The sequence below is a fragment of the Haemaphysalis longicornis genome, unplaced genomic scaffold (assembly GCF_048455015.1).
Source record: "Haemaphysalis longicornis isolate Haplotype H1 unplaced genomic scaffold, Haemaphysalis longicornis Haplotype H1 scaffold_9, whole genome shotgun sequence".
In the NCBI taxonomy this organism is placed as follows: domain Eukaryota; kingdom Metazoa; phylum Arthropoda; class Arachnida; order Ixodida; family Ixodidae; genus Haemaphysalis; species Haemaphysalis longicornis.
The window spans coordinates 98,719,457-98,733,593 of NW_027526460.1; the positions used below are offsets into that span (position 1 = coordinate 98,719,457).

The 14,137-nt window shown below is 45.0% G+C and overlaps 1 protein-coding gene across 3 annotated transcripts in view; it reads left to right on the forward strand.

The window, feature by feature from the left end:
- The first annotated feature begins 847 nt into the window (after nucleotides 1-847).
- LOC144151380 (uncharacterized) overlaps nucleotides 848-14,137 on the forward strand; it is a 155,790-nt gene continuing 142,500 nt past the window's right edge. For 2 of the 3 annotated variants that reach the window (XM_077682414.1, XM_077682415.1), the window contains exons 1-2: nucleotides 848-1,380; nucleotides 8,174-8,279. In XM_077682414.1, the coding sequence (XP_077538540.1) occupies nucleotides 8,204-8,279 (76 nt within the window). In that variant the 5' untranslated portion in view covers nucleotides 848-1,380; nucleotides 8,174-8,203. The remainder of the gene's footprint in view (nucleotides 1,381-8,173; nucleotides 8,280-14,137) is intronic. The other variant, XM_077682413.1, reaches the window with a different exon arrangement.

Sequence of the window (14,137 nt, forward strand, 5' to 3'; positions counted from 1 at the left end):
AAAATGGCTAACGCCACTTTGCCTCCCCAGTAGAAGGCGTTGCACTAATTTCTAAAACCTAATTTTCTACGCCGAAGGCGACATTGACAAAAGTGTCATTGTTGGAGTTGATGACCACGCATAAGCGATTGAGAGAAACATGATGGCCTACCATTATATCTTCTTTCAATCGTTTTTGGGGCTCGGGCTATGGAAGGTTGAATTTGTTTTGGAAGAAAGAGGCCATGTTTTCATGACATGCAATGGCATTTAGAGTACGGTTTTCCTTGAGAGAAATCATCATAACGTTTGTACTGAAAGTGGCTGACATATTGGTTATTGATTTGAATGTGCTGCACTGAAAAGTAACCGCACATATTTTATCCATTAAAAGCTCTTCTTTGCATCTGAATCCACCAAACTAACGTTAAAACGTATGCAGTGCGCAGCTTGCCGACAAATCGTCTTCATTCCTGAACTGACGCTTGTAAAACGCACCGAAAAACTAATCGTGGCACGCTCACCCAAAAACCGGCCAAGCATCAACCACCAACCGGGATAATATAAAAAAAAAACCTGTCGGGCCTGTCAAAAACCAGGCAGGTAAAAACCCTAGCTACACCACCGCTCCCCACATCTTTTAGAATCTCTGGCGGGAGACGACACATTAGGTCTATCACGCCTCCGGCCAGTGTAGTCTTCCCCCTCATTTTATCGGTCTCCCGAGCCCGTCTGTTCTTCGCATGATCCTCTGCTCTCCCAACCAAAGAATTCGCGCGCTGCTCCAAGAGAAACGGTTCGAGGTTCCGGGCTCTGCCGGCAGGGCCGGGTTCGGCGCTTGAGTTGCACGGCGGCACCGCGCCGCACCGCCAGCACACGACACGTGCCAGCGTCGAGCCTGCGTTCGCCACTGACATTACCCCGGCTCCTCTTTCCCGGGGGCTGTCATCGCGCTTGAGCGTTCAAGAACCTCAGCGCGTAAAAGCAGTTCTAAGGCTCTCCCCGAGGAAAGCTTGAAAACAGTTAGTTCATACGCTTCACGCAGTGCAGTGTCCGTTGTTAGCCCGTCAAGTGAACGCTGAAGATGTTTCCGCGTATCATGTTGGTGTGCGTGTGCATGCACGCGCGCACAACCTCTATTGTAAACCGGTTACCTCGGGGTTGAATACCTGCTAATCGTGCGCTTTCGAGCAGGAGTAGTAGCGTTTCCGTAGTGATGAAACCACCCGTTTAGCATTTTTTCGAGACAACACTGCCTTGGATGTGACAACTGGAGTATAAAGTGAACTGGGGAGATCGTGTCAAGCAACATAGACGTTTGTGGCGCAAGGAAGCCGCGTCGCGTTCACGCAGTACCGACGGAGCTTGGAGGCGGCGTCGAAAACACCAGGCACTTATCAGGTAAGACAATCTACAAATGTTCTGTTACCTGTGAGTGTCATTGCTGTTTGAACTTTCAGGCCCTGAGAGTAAATGGCGAGCGGTGTCATGAATTCGATAGTTGGTTTTCCTTTGGCTTTTATTTATTGAATGCAGACGATGAAGTTCCAGTAAAGAGGCAGTGTTCGCTGGGTCACATAATATATTTCCCGGAAAACTCAATGTGTTGGCTGTCACGCTATCACGATAACTGAATCGACATGTGCAGCTGACAGATTGCGTGCTTCCGTGTTTGCAACTGTTGCGGCTCCGTGAAAAATTCATTCAACCTCCCCATATTGGTTGTAGACACCCATACTATCCATTTAGTAACTTCTGCTGCCGTGCTCACTGCGAATTTCTTTTTCCAAATTTTTAATGGATGAACTCGCCCAAGCTTCACCTAGGTTATGAGGCGCACCGTAGTAAAGATGCCAGTTTTACCACCTGGTGTTTTTACTGCGGGCGGAAAGTTCGACACATGGGTGTTTTTGCCTGTCGCCTTTACTAGAAAAGTGTAAGCCATGCCGGGCATCGAACCCGCGCCCTTTCGGTCAGCAGCACACAACCTTGGCCACTGAGCCACACCGGCGCGTCTCAGGGAAATGCACTGCGTAGATAAACTAACCTCACAGGGAAAATGATAAAGGTGCCCGATCCAACCAATGTCGTAACAGACACTAAACAACCGGGACAGCGGAAGCAGTGCATATAGTCTGGTAACTCACAGTTACAAATTTATTGAAAAAAATTACAAATATATACATAATGATCAAACTGCATATGACATATGGTCTCTAGCCTGTGGAAAATACATGAAATAACCGTTCAACATTAGACACTTGTTAAAGGCATTGAACAAAGCAGTGTACGTTAAGAGCACAAAATGCGTACACTAATCACGCAACAAGAGATGAGGATAAGAGAGCATTATGTCTGTTACCACAAAACAGGGGCGCTAACATGTTGGTCACCAGACCTTCTACTGTAAAATTTCCCTAGCAAATCGCGAACTGTCTAGTTTGTATGTCTTGTTGACAGTTCGCAAAAACGGGTCTGTATCCGCAGGCGGAACACTTTGTGCTATGAGTAAACGTTTAGTTGCCCGAGACCTTCCATGCTCTAGAGGTCGTAAATTTACGCGTCGGCGAGTTCAACCTACTTAAGTACGGCTACACACCATTGGTAGATAACAACCATTGGTAAGTGACAGCCATTGCGCACTAAAAAAATGGCGCATATATAACATCCTATTCCGGTGTTCTTCCACGTTTTGCTTGAGTATATAACCTTCTGACTATTTAAGGTGTACAGTGCTGTTTCGACCGTTCAGAAAATAGCCCTTACGTCATGCCGATTGTGAATGAGATTTACCATGAGACGTCTTGCGAATGTAAAGTATGGTGCTAAACTTTGTCACGTGCTTTCAAGCTTTGCCCCAATTCCTGTGCTCCTAAAGCAGACAGACTTCGCGGACCTTGTAATTTTCAGTCCTATTTTCACATAACTGCAATGGGGCTGAAAACCCCATTTTCAGCATTTTCAGTTGATTACTTACACTTCCGGTAGCCAAGTGACGTTTGTCTGGGGCTTATCACAAACCAGAAACTAAAATTCCGACCTTCGCAACTATTAGCGTCCAGAAGTGCTATGTCGAGGGATCGGCGTCTTAGGAAGCGAAAAGTACTACCAGGCTGCACCGTTTTTTTAGAACATATGGTCATGTTCTAAAGCTAATTGCTTTCCCTTCCGCGGTAAGTTCAGCTTAAGCCCATAAACTCGAAATGCATTTAAAAATCTGCAACCCTATTGTCAAGGCTGTTAAGGTCGGCAAACGCTAAGCAATCGCATACACATTAAAAAGAAAGATGCACAGGAATTCCAAGAATTGTCTACTTGTACGGAAGCCTTGCTACGCTGCTACACTTGAATTTACGCTTTGTTTCCTGCAATGAATAAAGCGCATTCTGGCTATCGTGACGAAAAATGTGTTAACTTCCCCTATTTTTCAATTTTTTTTGTACACAGGGCATCGCACGAATGCTTTTTTTTTTCAGAATGGTTTATCTCTGTTGAAGTCTCTATGTTGGGGATTTTCTATTTTTTATATCCGTGTGTAACGGCGGTGTACAAGCTGCTAGGCATTTATGATTTTATGAGTTGGATGTTATTGATTTTTATGTTTAACTTTTTCGATATTTTCGTGCTGTAATCAGCTCCATATCTACAATAAAATGAATTCTTAATTATTATGATTTTGCTGGTGTCTAAGTTTGGTTTTCGTGGCTTTTTTCTGCCTTCTTTGCTTCAGTGCTATGTATACCATGTGGACATTTGCTCGTTCTGTCAGTTTATTTCTGTGATTTTTATTTGTATTTTTTTATTCCCTTCGGCCAATTACCTCCATTTACAATATTATTGCCAATAAATGCTGTAACTTCGTAATTACTTACTTTGTGCAATCCGGGGCATACCACTGTTAGTGTTTTTCACAATCTTTTTATTGCTGCTTCCGCTAGTTGTTTTGGGGCTTTTTAGTGTCATCATTGTTGGGTCATGCGGCACACTAAACATTTTTTAGTTTGTTCATTGCCATTACTTTTTTATGGGTGATTTTTTGTGTTTCCGTTCTAATAATTTTCTTCCATGCATTGTTTTCATTTATGATACAGAATGGATAGGTGCTAAAAGTGCCATAAAGAAGAATAAAAGTTTGTTCAGTTTGAAAGAACTACACTTTGGTGACTCGTTTAGCCTCATACGAATCACAAAAGTCGTTTTTCAGCCGAAAAAAGGTGACAAATATTGAAACACTCAAATTTCGCGCTACAGTGACGTAATATGGACCGAAGGGACGTAGTTTGCGCCAGAGTTATAACTTTGTTAACAGTAGGTTAGTGTCCACCTGATACGACAAAACGAAACTAGAGGCCCCACTACAATCTCCCAGCAACGTTTCTTGGTGGTGACTTAGTTCGACGGCCGCCAGCCGCACGAACAAGATTTATACCCTGACATCTCCGTACAAATCGCTGGATAGTGGCGGAAGAGACGCCACTACTCTATACGTTTTCTTTATTATGTCCATTATTTGTTGAAAGTTCGCGATAAAGTTGTTAGGATTGTCATTTGGGCAAAACAGCCTTTTTTATGAAGAAAACCTGCTTTTTTGTCCTCATAGCCCTTTTAACTCCACAAATTGCTAAGTAACTCGGGGGACGAATTGCAAAGCATGCTTTCCGCACTGGACAAACAGAGTAGAACCGTGCGCCTCAAAATTAATATGCAGAAAACAAAAGTAATGATCAATAAACTCGGGAAAGCACAGCTGTTTGAAATAGGTGGCGAGGTAGTGGAAGTGGTAAGCGGATATATCTACTTAGGCCAAGTTGTGACCCGGGATTCCAACCATGAGGCAGAGATAATTGGAAGCATAAGAATGCGATGGATTGCATACGGCAGGCATTCTCAGATAATGAATGGCAGCCTACAAATGTCCCTGAATAAAAAAGTGTATGACAGCTGCATCTTACCGGTACTCACCTACGGGGCAGAAATTGGGAGGCTCACTAAGAGGGTTCGATTTAAATTGAGGACGACTCAGCGAGTAGTGGAACGGAATATGATAGGTGCAACGTTAAGGGACAAGACGAAAGCGAGCAGAGTTGGTCAGGAAACAAACGCGTGTTCAGGACATACTAGTAGCACTTAAGAAGAAGAAATGGACGTGGTCAGGCCATGTAATGGGAAGCCGCGATAACCGTTGGTCATTAAGGGTAACAGAGTGGATCCCCAGCGAAGCCAAGCGTTGCAGGGGGCAGCAGAAAGTTAGATGGGCAAATGAGGTCAAGAAGTTTGCGGGGATTCACTGGTCGCATTTAGCACAGGACCGGGATAATCGGAGAACAATGGGAGAGGCCTTTGCCCTGCAGTGGGCGTAGATAGGCTGGTGATGATGACGATGATGATGATGATTGGTCTTTCATAATAAAATACATGGGACAACATATTTTGTGATTTTTTGCCATTTTTATTGGTGTTTCCATTTGTTTATTCCTTTGTCGTGTGGCAGCAGAGCTGTAGATATTTTGTAATTATTTAGTTTAGTTGTAGAGGAGTTTTAACGACGGACCCACCTAGTTAGTAGGCACATTTTCTGGTTCATGATAGTCTGACATTTTGTTAGAAACAGCGCCTACTGGCAGAACAAGTTTAGCACAAAATGGGTGCCACGATTCCGCGACCTGTTGCCCATGCATCACCCTAGAGCTCAGCTCATCAATTGATAAGCTCTGAGCATGAGGCAATGTGTTCGTGCCACTGGCTTGACAGCGTAACTCTCGTTAGTTAGATCGTCCAAAGCTTAAGGACCACCGCTCGGCAGCAAGACCGCAGTATTTTCGCTAACTTGCTTTGCATACTAATGACGTCGGCACTTAGTCTGATGTTACAACCGGGCGAGCTTCTACAACACAGAAAGCTGAATCTCGAGCTACTTGGTGTAATCTTAAGGTACTTAGTGCAAGCATCCGTCTTATTACTAAGTTTGCTTAGACTTTTTTTCTGAAGCGTGAGGACGGTTTGCAAGCTTGGTTTAGAGTCTGAACACGCCCGACTCGACAGCGCCAAATTTTAGGCACGTTTGCCCTCGGTCGAAAGGCTCAAAAGAAGCTTAATGAGCCTATATAATGCCCCCACATCAGCCGCGTAATACAGACATGCACAGAAGGCATCGGCAACGCTCTAATCTAGGAAAGAAACCCATCTTTCAGGAACACTGAAACAATTACCTTCAAAGCGCTTGGCTGAGCAAACAAGATTACCATGGTGTGATAAAATGAGCCGGACGACTCTAGTAAGAGGTTACTACAGTCAAAAATCGGAGAAATACCCTACTTAGTCGATTCTAAGCACCCCATTTCTTCCCCCCCCCCCACGATGCCCGAATTGAGGGGGGTGCCTAGATTTTAAAACCCAATTTACACCCACGTACCATTTTTTTTGCAGCCGTATCTCTGTGCGACGGGCGCAAGAAATATTGTTTTCTTAAAAAGCATTCAAAAGAAAAATAGATACACACAGTAAACCCACCGCTTAAGTCTGATACAGTGTCACCCTCACTACCATTCGAAGCCGTTGTACAGCCGGGGCACCTCCCGCAGTATCCCCCATAAGGTCGTCTTCTGTTCCGTTCAAGTGGTTTGTAATTGAAAATTTAATAAAGTACTTGGCCACCACGTCAACTAGGGCCAACGTCCACGTATCTGAAATCAACCTTGCGATGGTACCCTGACATCGCCCTGACATGGTTGCTTAGAAAAGGGGGGGCTTAGATTCGCTTGCAAACTGTGTTTTCCAATATTTGTTCCCGACAGTAGGGGACGGTGCTTACAATCGGGGGTGCTGAGAATCGCAAGAATACGGTATATCTTATTCATATGTCACGTGACAAAAGTATGCCTTCGAGGTTCATGAAAGCATTGTTGTTCCTCACACGCTTTCGTAGTTGCAAAGAGATGGGAAGAGGAAGCGTACTTAGAGGTGTTAAGGCGCACGTTTCCTAAACGAACTTTTTTGATCACTGGCACACTAAAAGCTTAATTTTGACACCGGTTTTCGACACGGATATTTGGAAGCAGCTTCCGCTGTCCAATGTGGCTATTGAAAGTCGTTGACGTCTATTATCTACGAGAACGAATAAGAACGTGGAGTTCAGTGCAGGTTGAATAGGCGGCGCATTCCTGTACAACCGCCGAATATCGCAGCCCCATCCTCCAATCGCGCTATCCCCCCGCTAAAAAAATGGCAGCATCTCCACTCCGTGGATGGTAGCGAGGGTGCGGAGTACGGGGACTCGAAATGATATCCTAGTTGCGCCTTGAGTGATATCCGATTTGCGCCTCGACCGTCATTCGATTTGAGCCGTGAGTTGCACCTTGACTATTCCCTTAATGAAACTGCAACTCACGGCTCATCAAACTTCGCTTGATTTTCGCTTGATGGTGTTGTGCGCACGGATGGACGCGGGCGGACATTGGGAGGCCCTAAGGTACTCCGCACCGTTACAGGTGAGGGAGTAAGCCGTTTGACTGTCGGGTACTAACTCACGATCGTAGCCCAATGGGTAAGACGAGTGACACTAACTCTGTCTGGTCTACCAGACACAAGCTCGAATCCTGCTGGTGCCTGTGTCATTTTTCGCTATTGTAAATGCTATGCGCACGGACGCGGACGGACATTGCGCGGTCCTAAGGTACTCCGCACCTAAAAAAAAGGCATCTCTTTTCGCGGTTGTAAATTCCCTTTGGAGAACTGTAGACGGGATCTTCGACTAAACAGAGTTCATACATCCTGGGAGTACTTGCCACTTCACCCTTGGCGTCATCGCCACGATGTGGGCGAACCACTTGCTCTAGTTCTGAACGTCGATGCGTCGGCTCTGAATTATTCACGTAATTAGATTGTTTTGCCGACGCTTTTTTTAGCAGTTACAAAGGGAAGTTAAAACAAGGTTGTTCTTCACTTTTTCTGTGCTGAAAAAGAGCCCACTGTTCAAAAAATGTAGCATTGTACTGGCCCCAAGCTGCTACATTTAGGTAAACTGGGCGTATTGCGCATGCGTGTGGGACATGTGTCGAATGCACGTATAGATAGATACTTTTTATATTTTGACGAACAATACATAGCTGTATTCATATGCGGTCAGGGTTTGTGGAGGGATTGTTTTTATAGATGCAGGCCGCCCGTAAACACTCATTTCGTTTTCTTCACGCAGTGAGGCGCAAACATTTCGACGCAGGCCAAAATGATCGTCACCAGGGAGAACGTCTTTCGGCGTTCACATCGCATGGAGGTCCTGAGCCTGCTTCAACTTGCGGGACGTAAGTTACTTCATTTCATAGGGGGATCTTAAACTTGAACCCATTTGCACTAATGCAACCCATAATGTTGGAAGCATGGGAGAGATGTATTCGTTGCAAGCCAGGTAGAAGTTTTCCACACGTAGCATTACTTTCTGGTTGCACCTTTGGCAGTAAATGCTCCATGTGGCAGCATTCCGGTGCTCCTGTTCCAAATGATCCCCTTTCTTATGAGAATGTCGTGTACCTTTCCTAAGCATCACCAACACGCGATATAGCATAAACTTTTGTCGCAAAATTAGGGCGTAAATTGAGCTTCCCTACATGTAAGTGTAGGGTTGGAACTAATTGAATCTTGGAGAAGTTATGCAGCAAGATTAAAAAGAAGATCATTATAAATAAAAGCAGCGAACATAAAGTGTCCACTACGCGTCAGAATAAAAAAAATCACTGAGTCACAGCACACCCCCCAATACGGAGCGTACTGCGCACAACAGTTGCGGGCTTCGGTATTATACAGGGTTCCTACTGCGTGCCGATGGGTCACCTTCGCATTTCATACACTACCTGAGGTAAGTACCCCCGGGAATTGCGAGTGGCCGCGAAAAAACCAACTGTGATATTCTGGGCCCAGTCCCAATTGCGTGCGAGGTGCCCATTGTCAGTACTGCCAAATATTTGTAACGCCCAGTGGCATGCCATTAGTCATTGAGTCAAAAATGGTGCGTCGAAGCCACAGTTACTCACTCGTATACCCTGCTCTCATGTACCTATTCTTACTGCTTAACCACCATTACGGGTTGTGTCTGTTTCCCATTACACCCAAAGACGCTCGCCGGCAACAAAGTAGACCCTTGAAAAAGAGTGTCGCATTGCGCTAGAACTGTCTTTCTGTACCGTGCTACGTCTTTTTAAAGGGGGGGGATAGCATGCTCTAAGCGGAGGACTGACAAACATTTTCCAGTGTTCTAATGGGGCCGCACTTGCAAATTGAGTTTTTTAACATTGCCAGAATCGGCCGGAATTCCGAGCTCCTTTTTAGACAGGGAGCACCAAATTTTTTCAGGCCATTGAATAGGCTTGAGTGGTTCCGCTTTTACAAAAAAAAGCGTTCCAGAGAAACAAAAATCAAAGGGGGCTTGGGCGAGCTTTTCGCTTTTGGGACAACGATGCGCCGTAAAAGAAAACGCAACTTTCTGGTAGCTTGCTTCTCTTGAAAAACATCCAATCAGTGGCTTACATTTTGGTGCAACGCTAATTCGTCGCGGCCTATTTGAAACTGAAATGATTAAAGTGGGAGAGCGCTACGCCTGAAACGTATGTAGCCTAAAAGGGTGGCTCGAAACGATGAAAGCTCTACTACTATCACGGATGTTCTGCATCCTTTACAAGTTTAAAATGCATTAGCCCGAAACTTTTAGTCTCAGGGGGGTGTCTTGTGTTGCTGACAGTTTAGCACCTTCTCCATTTTGCCTCCGTACTTCTTTTGCTGCTATCAGGCGCCACTGAACGTTGGAGTCGGGGAATAAATTAGTTAGTTTCTTGCGTGCATGCATTTTACATTTTGAGCTGTTAATCGAATTGAGTCTTTTTGATGGAGCTTCCTAGTTTTACCGACGCTGGTGGACATTAGTTTCTCTTCTAAGTTTTAAGGCGGCTTTAGTTGTAAAGTGTTTGTTTTTCAAGCACACGTATCAACGGCTTGCTTGCTTCTCGTTGAAACACTGCACGCTTGTTAAAAGTAAGCAACATTTTAGTAACGTATGCATGCTTTGCCGACAACCCGAACGTGAATAGTGTAATTTCTTGCATCTTAAGAAAAATTGTTAGGTGTCGAAGTTAAGCATGTGAATTTTATCAACATAAATGCGTATCAAATAAGCACAAAAAGAACAAAAACATAACCGAACAAAATTAAAAGTGACAGCATTTGGGCATTTATAGTCAAGTCTGGCGGTTAAGCTTTTGGTCGCTAAACCTTGCCACCGTCCTCCACGGCAGCAAACTGAAAAAATGTGCACGCAACAAACTGATCACGTAACAAAATGGGGAAGGTCTGCTTAATCCAGGGACCGGCACCAATAACATGAAATGGAAACATTAAGAAGTGCAGCAAATAAAAGAGAAAAGTACAGAAAAAAAAACTAATTCACAAAGATGTATCGAATCCAGTACGCTGACATGATTAACTAAACAAAGAATAAAAAAACTACAAAAAAGCTACGGAAATCACGAATGTCTCTTCATTCTAGCACCGTCACTTGCATTTTTTTAACACTAATAAGCAAAGGAAAGACGCTGTCTGAGTCGATGTGTTCCTTCAATGCCCCTAAGGCAGGTAAGGTCGGCGAAACCAAGGAGGGGCTTTAGAACGCTGAAGCATTAATAGACAATTCTCAAAATTTCGGTAGGTTCTCATGAAAAAGTCTGCCGGCCTAACAGGTTAGGGCTTGTCCATTTTTTGTCACTTAATAAGTGAGCCACAAATGTAGCTTTTGAAGACTGTCTTCTACTGTTATGTAAATAGGAGGGAGAAGCTTCAGTTAAACTAAACGCAGTTACACCCAGTGTGGAATCTGCTGAAAGAGCGGAGCTGTGGGTTGCCTTTACGAAGATTCTGTTTGGCTTTTGCTTCTTTTACGGGCGTAATGTTGAAGTCGTCTGAGCGACTAGATGGCATATTATTTTTTTTCCGCATAGTTCCGGTAAAACGAACGTAAAAGCCGTTTTCAGTAACCAAACTTCCTCCGTAAATGGCCATGCTTCGCTGCGCAACCGGAAATGTGGCAAAGCCAGATGAAAAGAAACTAAGCGTATACTGTTCTTAAAGTCGGCTTCACCTTTAAGCACAATTGCATTGCTAGGAAGACGTTGTTTAGGGGCAATATAAATCATCCTATATCAATTATAAAGGCCCGAGGGCATTTTTTTGTATCTGTATGAATTTTTCTATACTAGGAACTGGTTTTTGCGTGGGGGGGGGAACCTGCTCTAGAGAGCGTGACACTATACGATCAGAGACCGACGTAAAGATCATTACTAGAACAGATCCGCTGTTCGAGGTCTGCGTGATGATATCAGTAATGGCCAGCATTTCTGTGTCCGGAAAGGGGAACAAAGAGGTAATAGGTATGAAGATGGAGGAAAAATCAGCGATTGCTATAACAGTTCATGCTTAACAGTTCACCGAGACGGGCCTAAATTGCAGTCCGGCTTTCAGGCCACTTCTTCGTAGAAATGTCAACACTGCTTTGAATGCGCCTTGTGCACGCGGGGCGTCTTCCCAAGGACCCAGCAATACTTCTTCGCTAATCACCCTACACTCCAAACGGGCATTTCATCTAAGGAATGGTTCGGGCGGATGCGTGTAGGTCGGAGAGTTGCACAAAACATGCGCAAAAATATATTTCAGAGAGACAGAGAAAGATGAAGTGAGAGAGGAAGAAGGAGAGACAGGGAGAGAGAGACAGACAGAGAGAAAGAGAGAGACATAGAGAGACCGACAGACAGAGAGAGACAGATTGAGAGAGAGAGAGAGAGAGAGAGAGAGAGAGAGAGAGAGAGAGAGAGAGAGAGAGAGAGAGAGAGAGAGAGAGAGAGAGAATGCGCTTAATGCTGAAGGCAGAAGTTTCTGCATTTGCTGCCCGTGTTTCATCGGCGGCACGAAATTAACACACCACCCCTACAGAGTCTTTTTCTTAGTTTGTTTCCTTTGTTATATAATCCCCAGGGCTCGCTCTGGTAAAGAGACATTTAGGATTTATTTAGTCATTTTTGTTTGTTTTTTCTCGTTGGCATTTTTTTTTGTAGTTAACGACCTACGTGCGCAAAATCAGATACGTGCTAGTGCCTCGTTGTCATTCGGCGTGAGCGGTCTCCCGAAGTCTGGCAGCACAGCCTTTCTTGTGACTATAAATGTAGCATACCCTGCTTTGCCTCGCCCACGTGGCTCATATAAGGACGTGGGCCAGTGGGAGAAACAAAATTGACTGCACAACATACAGACACCAACGAAGGTTGGCGTCCGCCGACGGGGTCAGTCTTCCAAGAGTCGATAAGGCAACCTCCACAAACGGGCACGCGGCTTGTTTGGGGGGGGGGGGGGAGGGGGGGGGGGGTCGGTTTGCATGTTTTGAATGGTGCCGCTATTGCCCTGTGTCAGCGTGATGACTTGATTAATTTTTTTTAGGCTAACCGCAGTCCTAACGGCGCCCTTTTAGCATATCTTTGTTCTGTTCCGTAAACAGCGGAAGACCAACGCACTGGGACGCCAGTCCAAACATGCAGAGAGCCAAAATGGCACTTCAAGAGCCCGAGAATCGGAAGGCGCGGTGGTTACTATTGTTCCCGTGGTGGCAGTAAATTACGGAACCGCTACGTCCAGTCATAAAATATAACGTCTTCATATTTTGTCTGTTCATTTTCAGAATTTCCCAGTTTTCTATATTTTCCGCTTTACAGGTTGTTAATCGTGGTAGAGTGGTGGCTTAGAAAGGCTTTTGCTATTTTGGCTACTTCATTTCAGCTCCATTAAATTTTTGTTGGTGGTGGGTTCCCTAGAGAAAAGCTGGCTGGATTACGAAAAACATCGATATCCGGTGACATTGTATCCCCTTGGTTATATTTATTGCTTTCCTCTGCTTTTTCTCACAATGACTTACTATTACAGTGTTGCAACGACTAAATGTTCTAGCTTCGCAATTGACACGTTTTACCGCATATACACATAATTTCCGCTGTTCGCATTAGTCTTTCATCTTATGTTTATTACGTGAAGAATGCATTTAAATTGTGGCAATCCACCCGCATTGTTTTGCCCTTAGGCTTATGCCATTTATTTTTATCTGTTCTCGTGTACATTTATATTGACAGTGCCGTTAAAATCGGGCGTATGTGAAAAGAGTCGAAGATTGAGCCGGTTGGTGCATAAATTTGCGAGTAGAGGGCACCGGAATGAACGTGACGAAGCGGACACTGAAGCGCTTGTGTTTTTCTCGTCTTCGCTTCGTTGCGTTCATTGCGCTGCCCTCTACTCTGAACGGGCGTATGTGCTCATTCATTTCGGAAATTCGCGTTTAGGTTCCCCGTTTCACCACCTTTCATGCCACAAATGTACTCCCGCAACTACACATTTTCATTGGTTGTAGGGTTTAACGCGCCGACGCAACGCAGTCGATGAGGCACGCCGTAGTGGAGGGCTCCGAATTAACTTCGCCCACCTGGGGATCTTTAACATGCCCTGCAATCTCGTACACACGGGCGTTTTGCTTTTCGCCTCCATCAGGAAAGCGGCCGCCACGGCCGCGAATCGACCGCGCGACCACGTGCTCTGCAGCACAACGCCTTAGCCACTGAGCCACCGCTGCGGGTCACACATTTACACATCTCGATGTCTGGCGTGCGTATTTTCACCACACGAGGGAAACATTACGTAAATCACGTTATTTGCAAGAGAAACAAGCTTTATGCTATGCTTTATCTCGCACCGTTTCTCCTCCTGCGGGGCCAGTTGCTTTACGAAGGTTAGAAATACGTTAGGAAGCGTGGAACACCAGTATCCGCTTATTGCATGCGCACTCTGATCTGCTGGAGATCCGCAATAGCAGAGAATTTTCTTGGCCAACTCTGTCATGTTAACGTCGCTCTGGTAATTCGAAGCAGAGCATTTTATGTTTAGCGGGAACATGTTCTCCACGTGTGTTAAATGTGGCTACGAGTGTTCGGTCTTGCTTACACGATCCACCCGCGCGGTAAGATAGCTCTTTTGTTTGCGAAACCATTGGTTTCTGAGGGCAGTGTCGGTAACAGCTTGGTTATTTCATATTTCTTCGGTTTACAGTGCGTAAAAGAATAAAGAAGCAGTGACGGCTCTGCTTCAA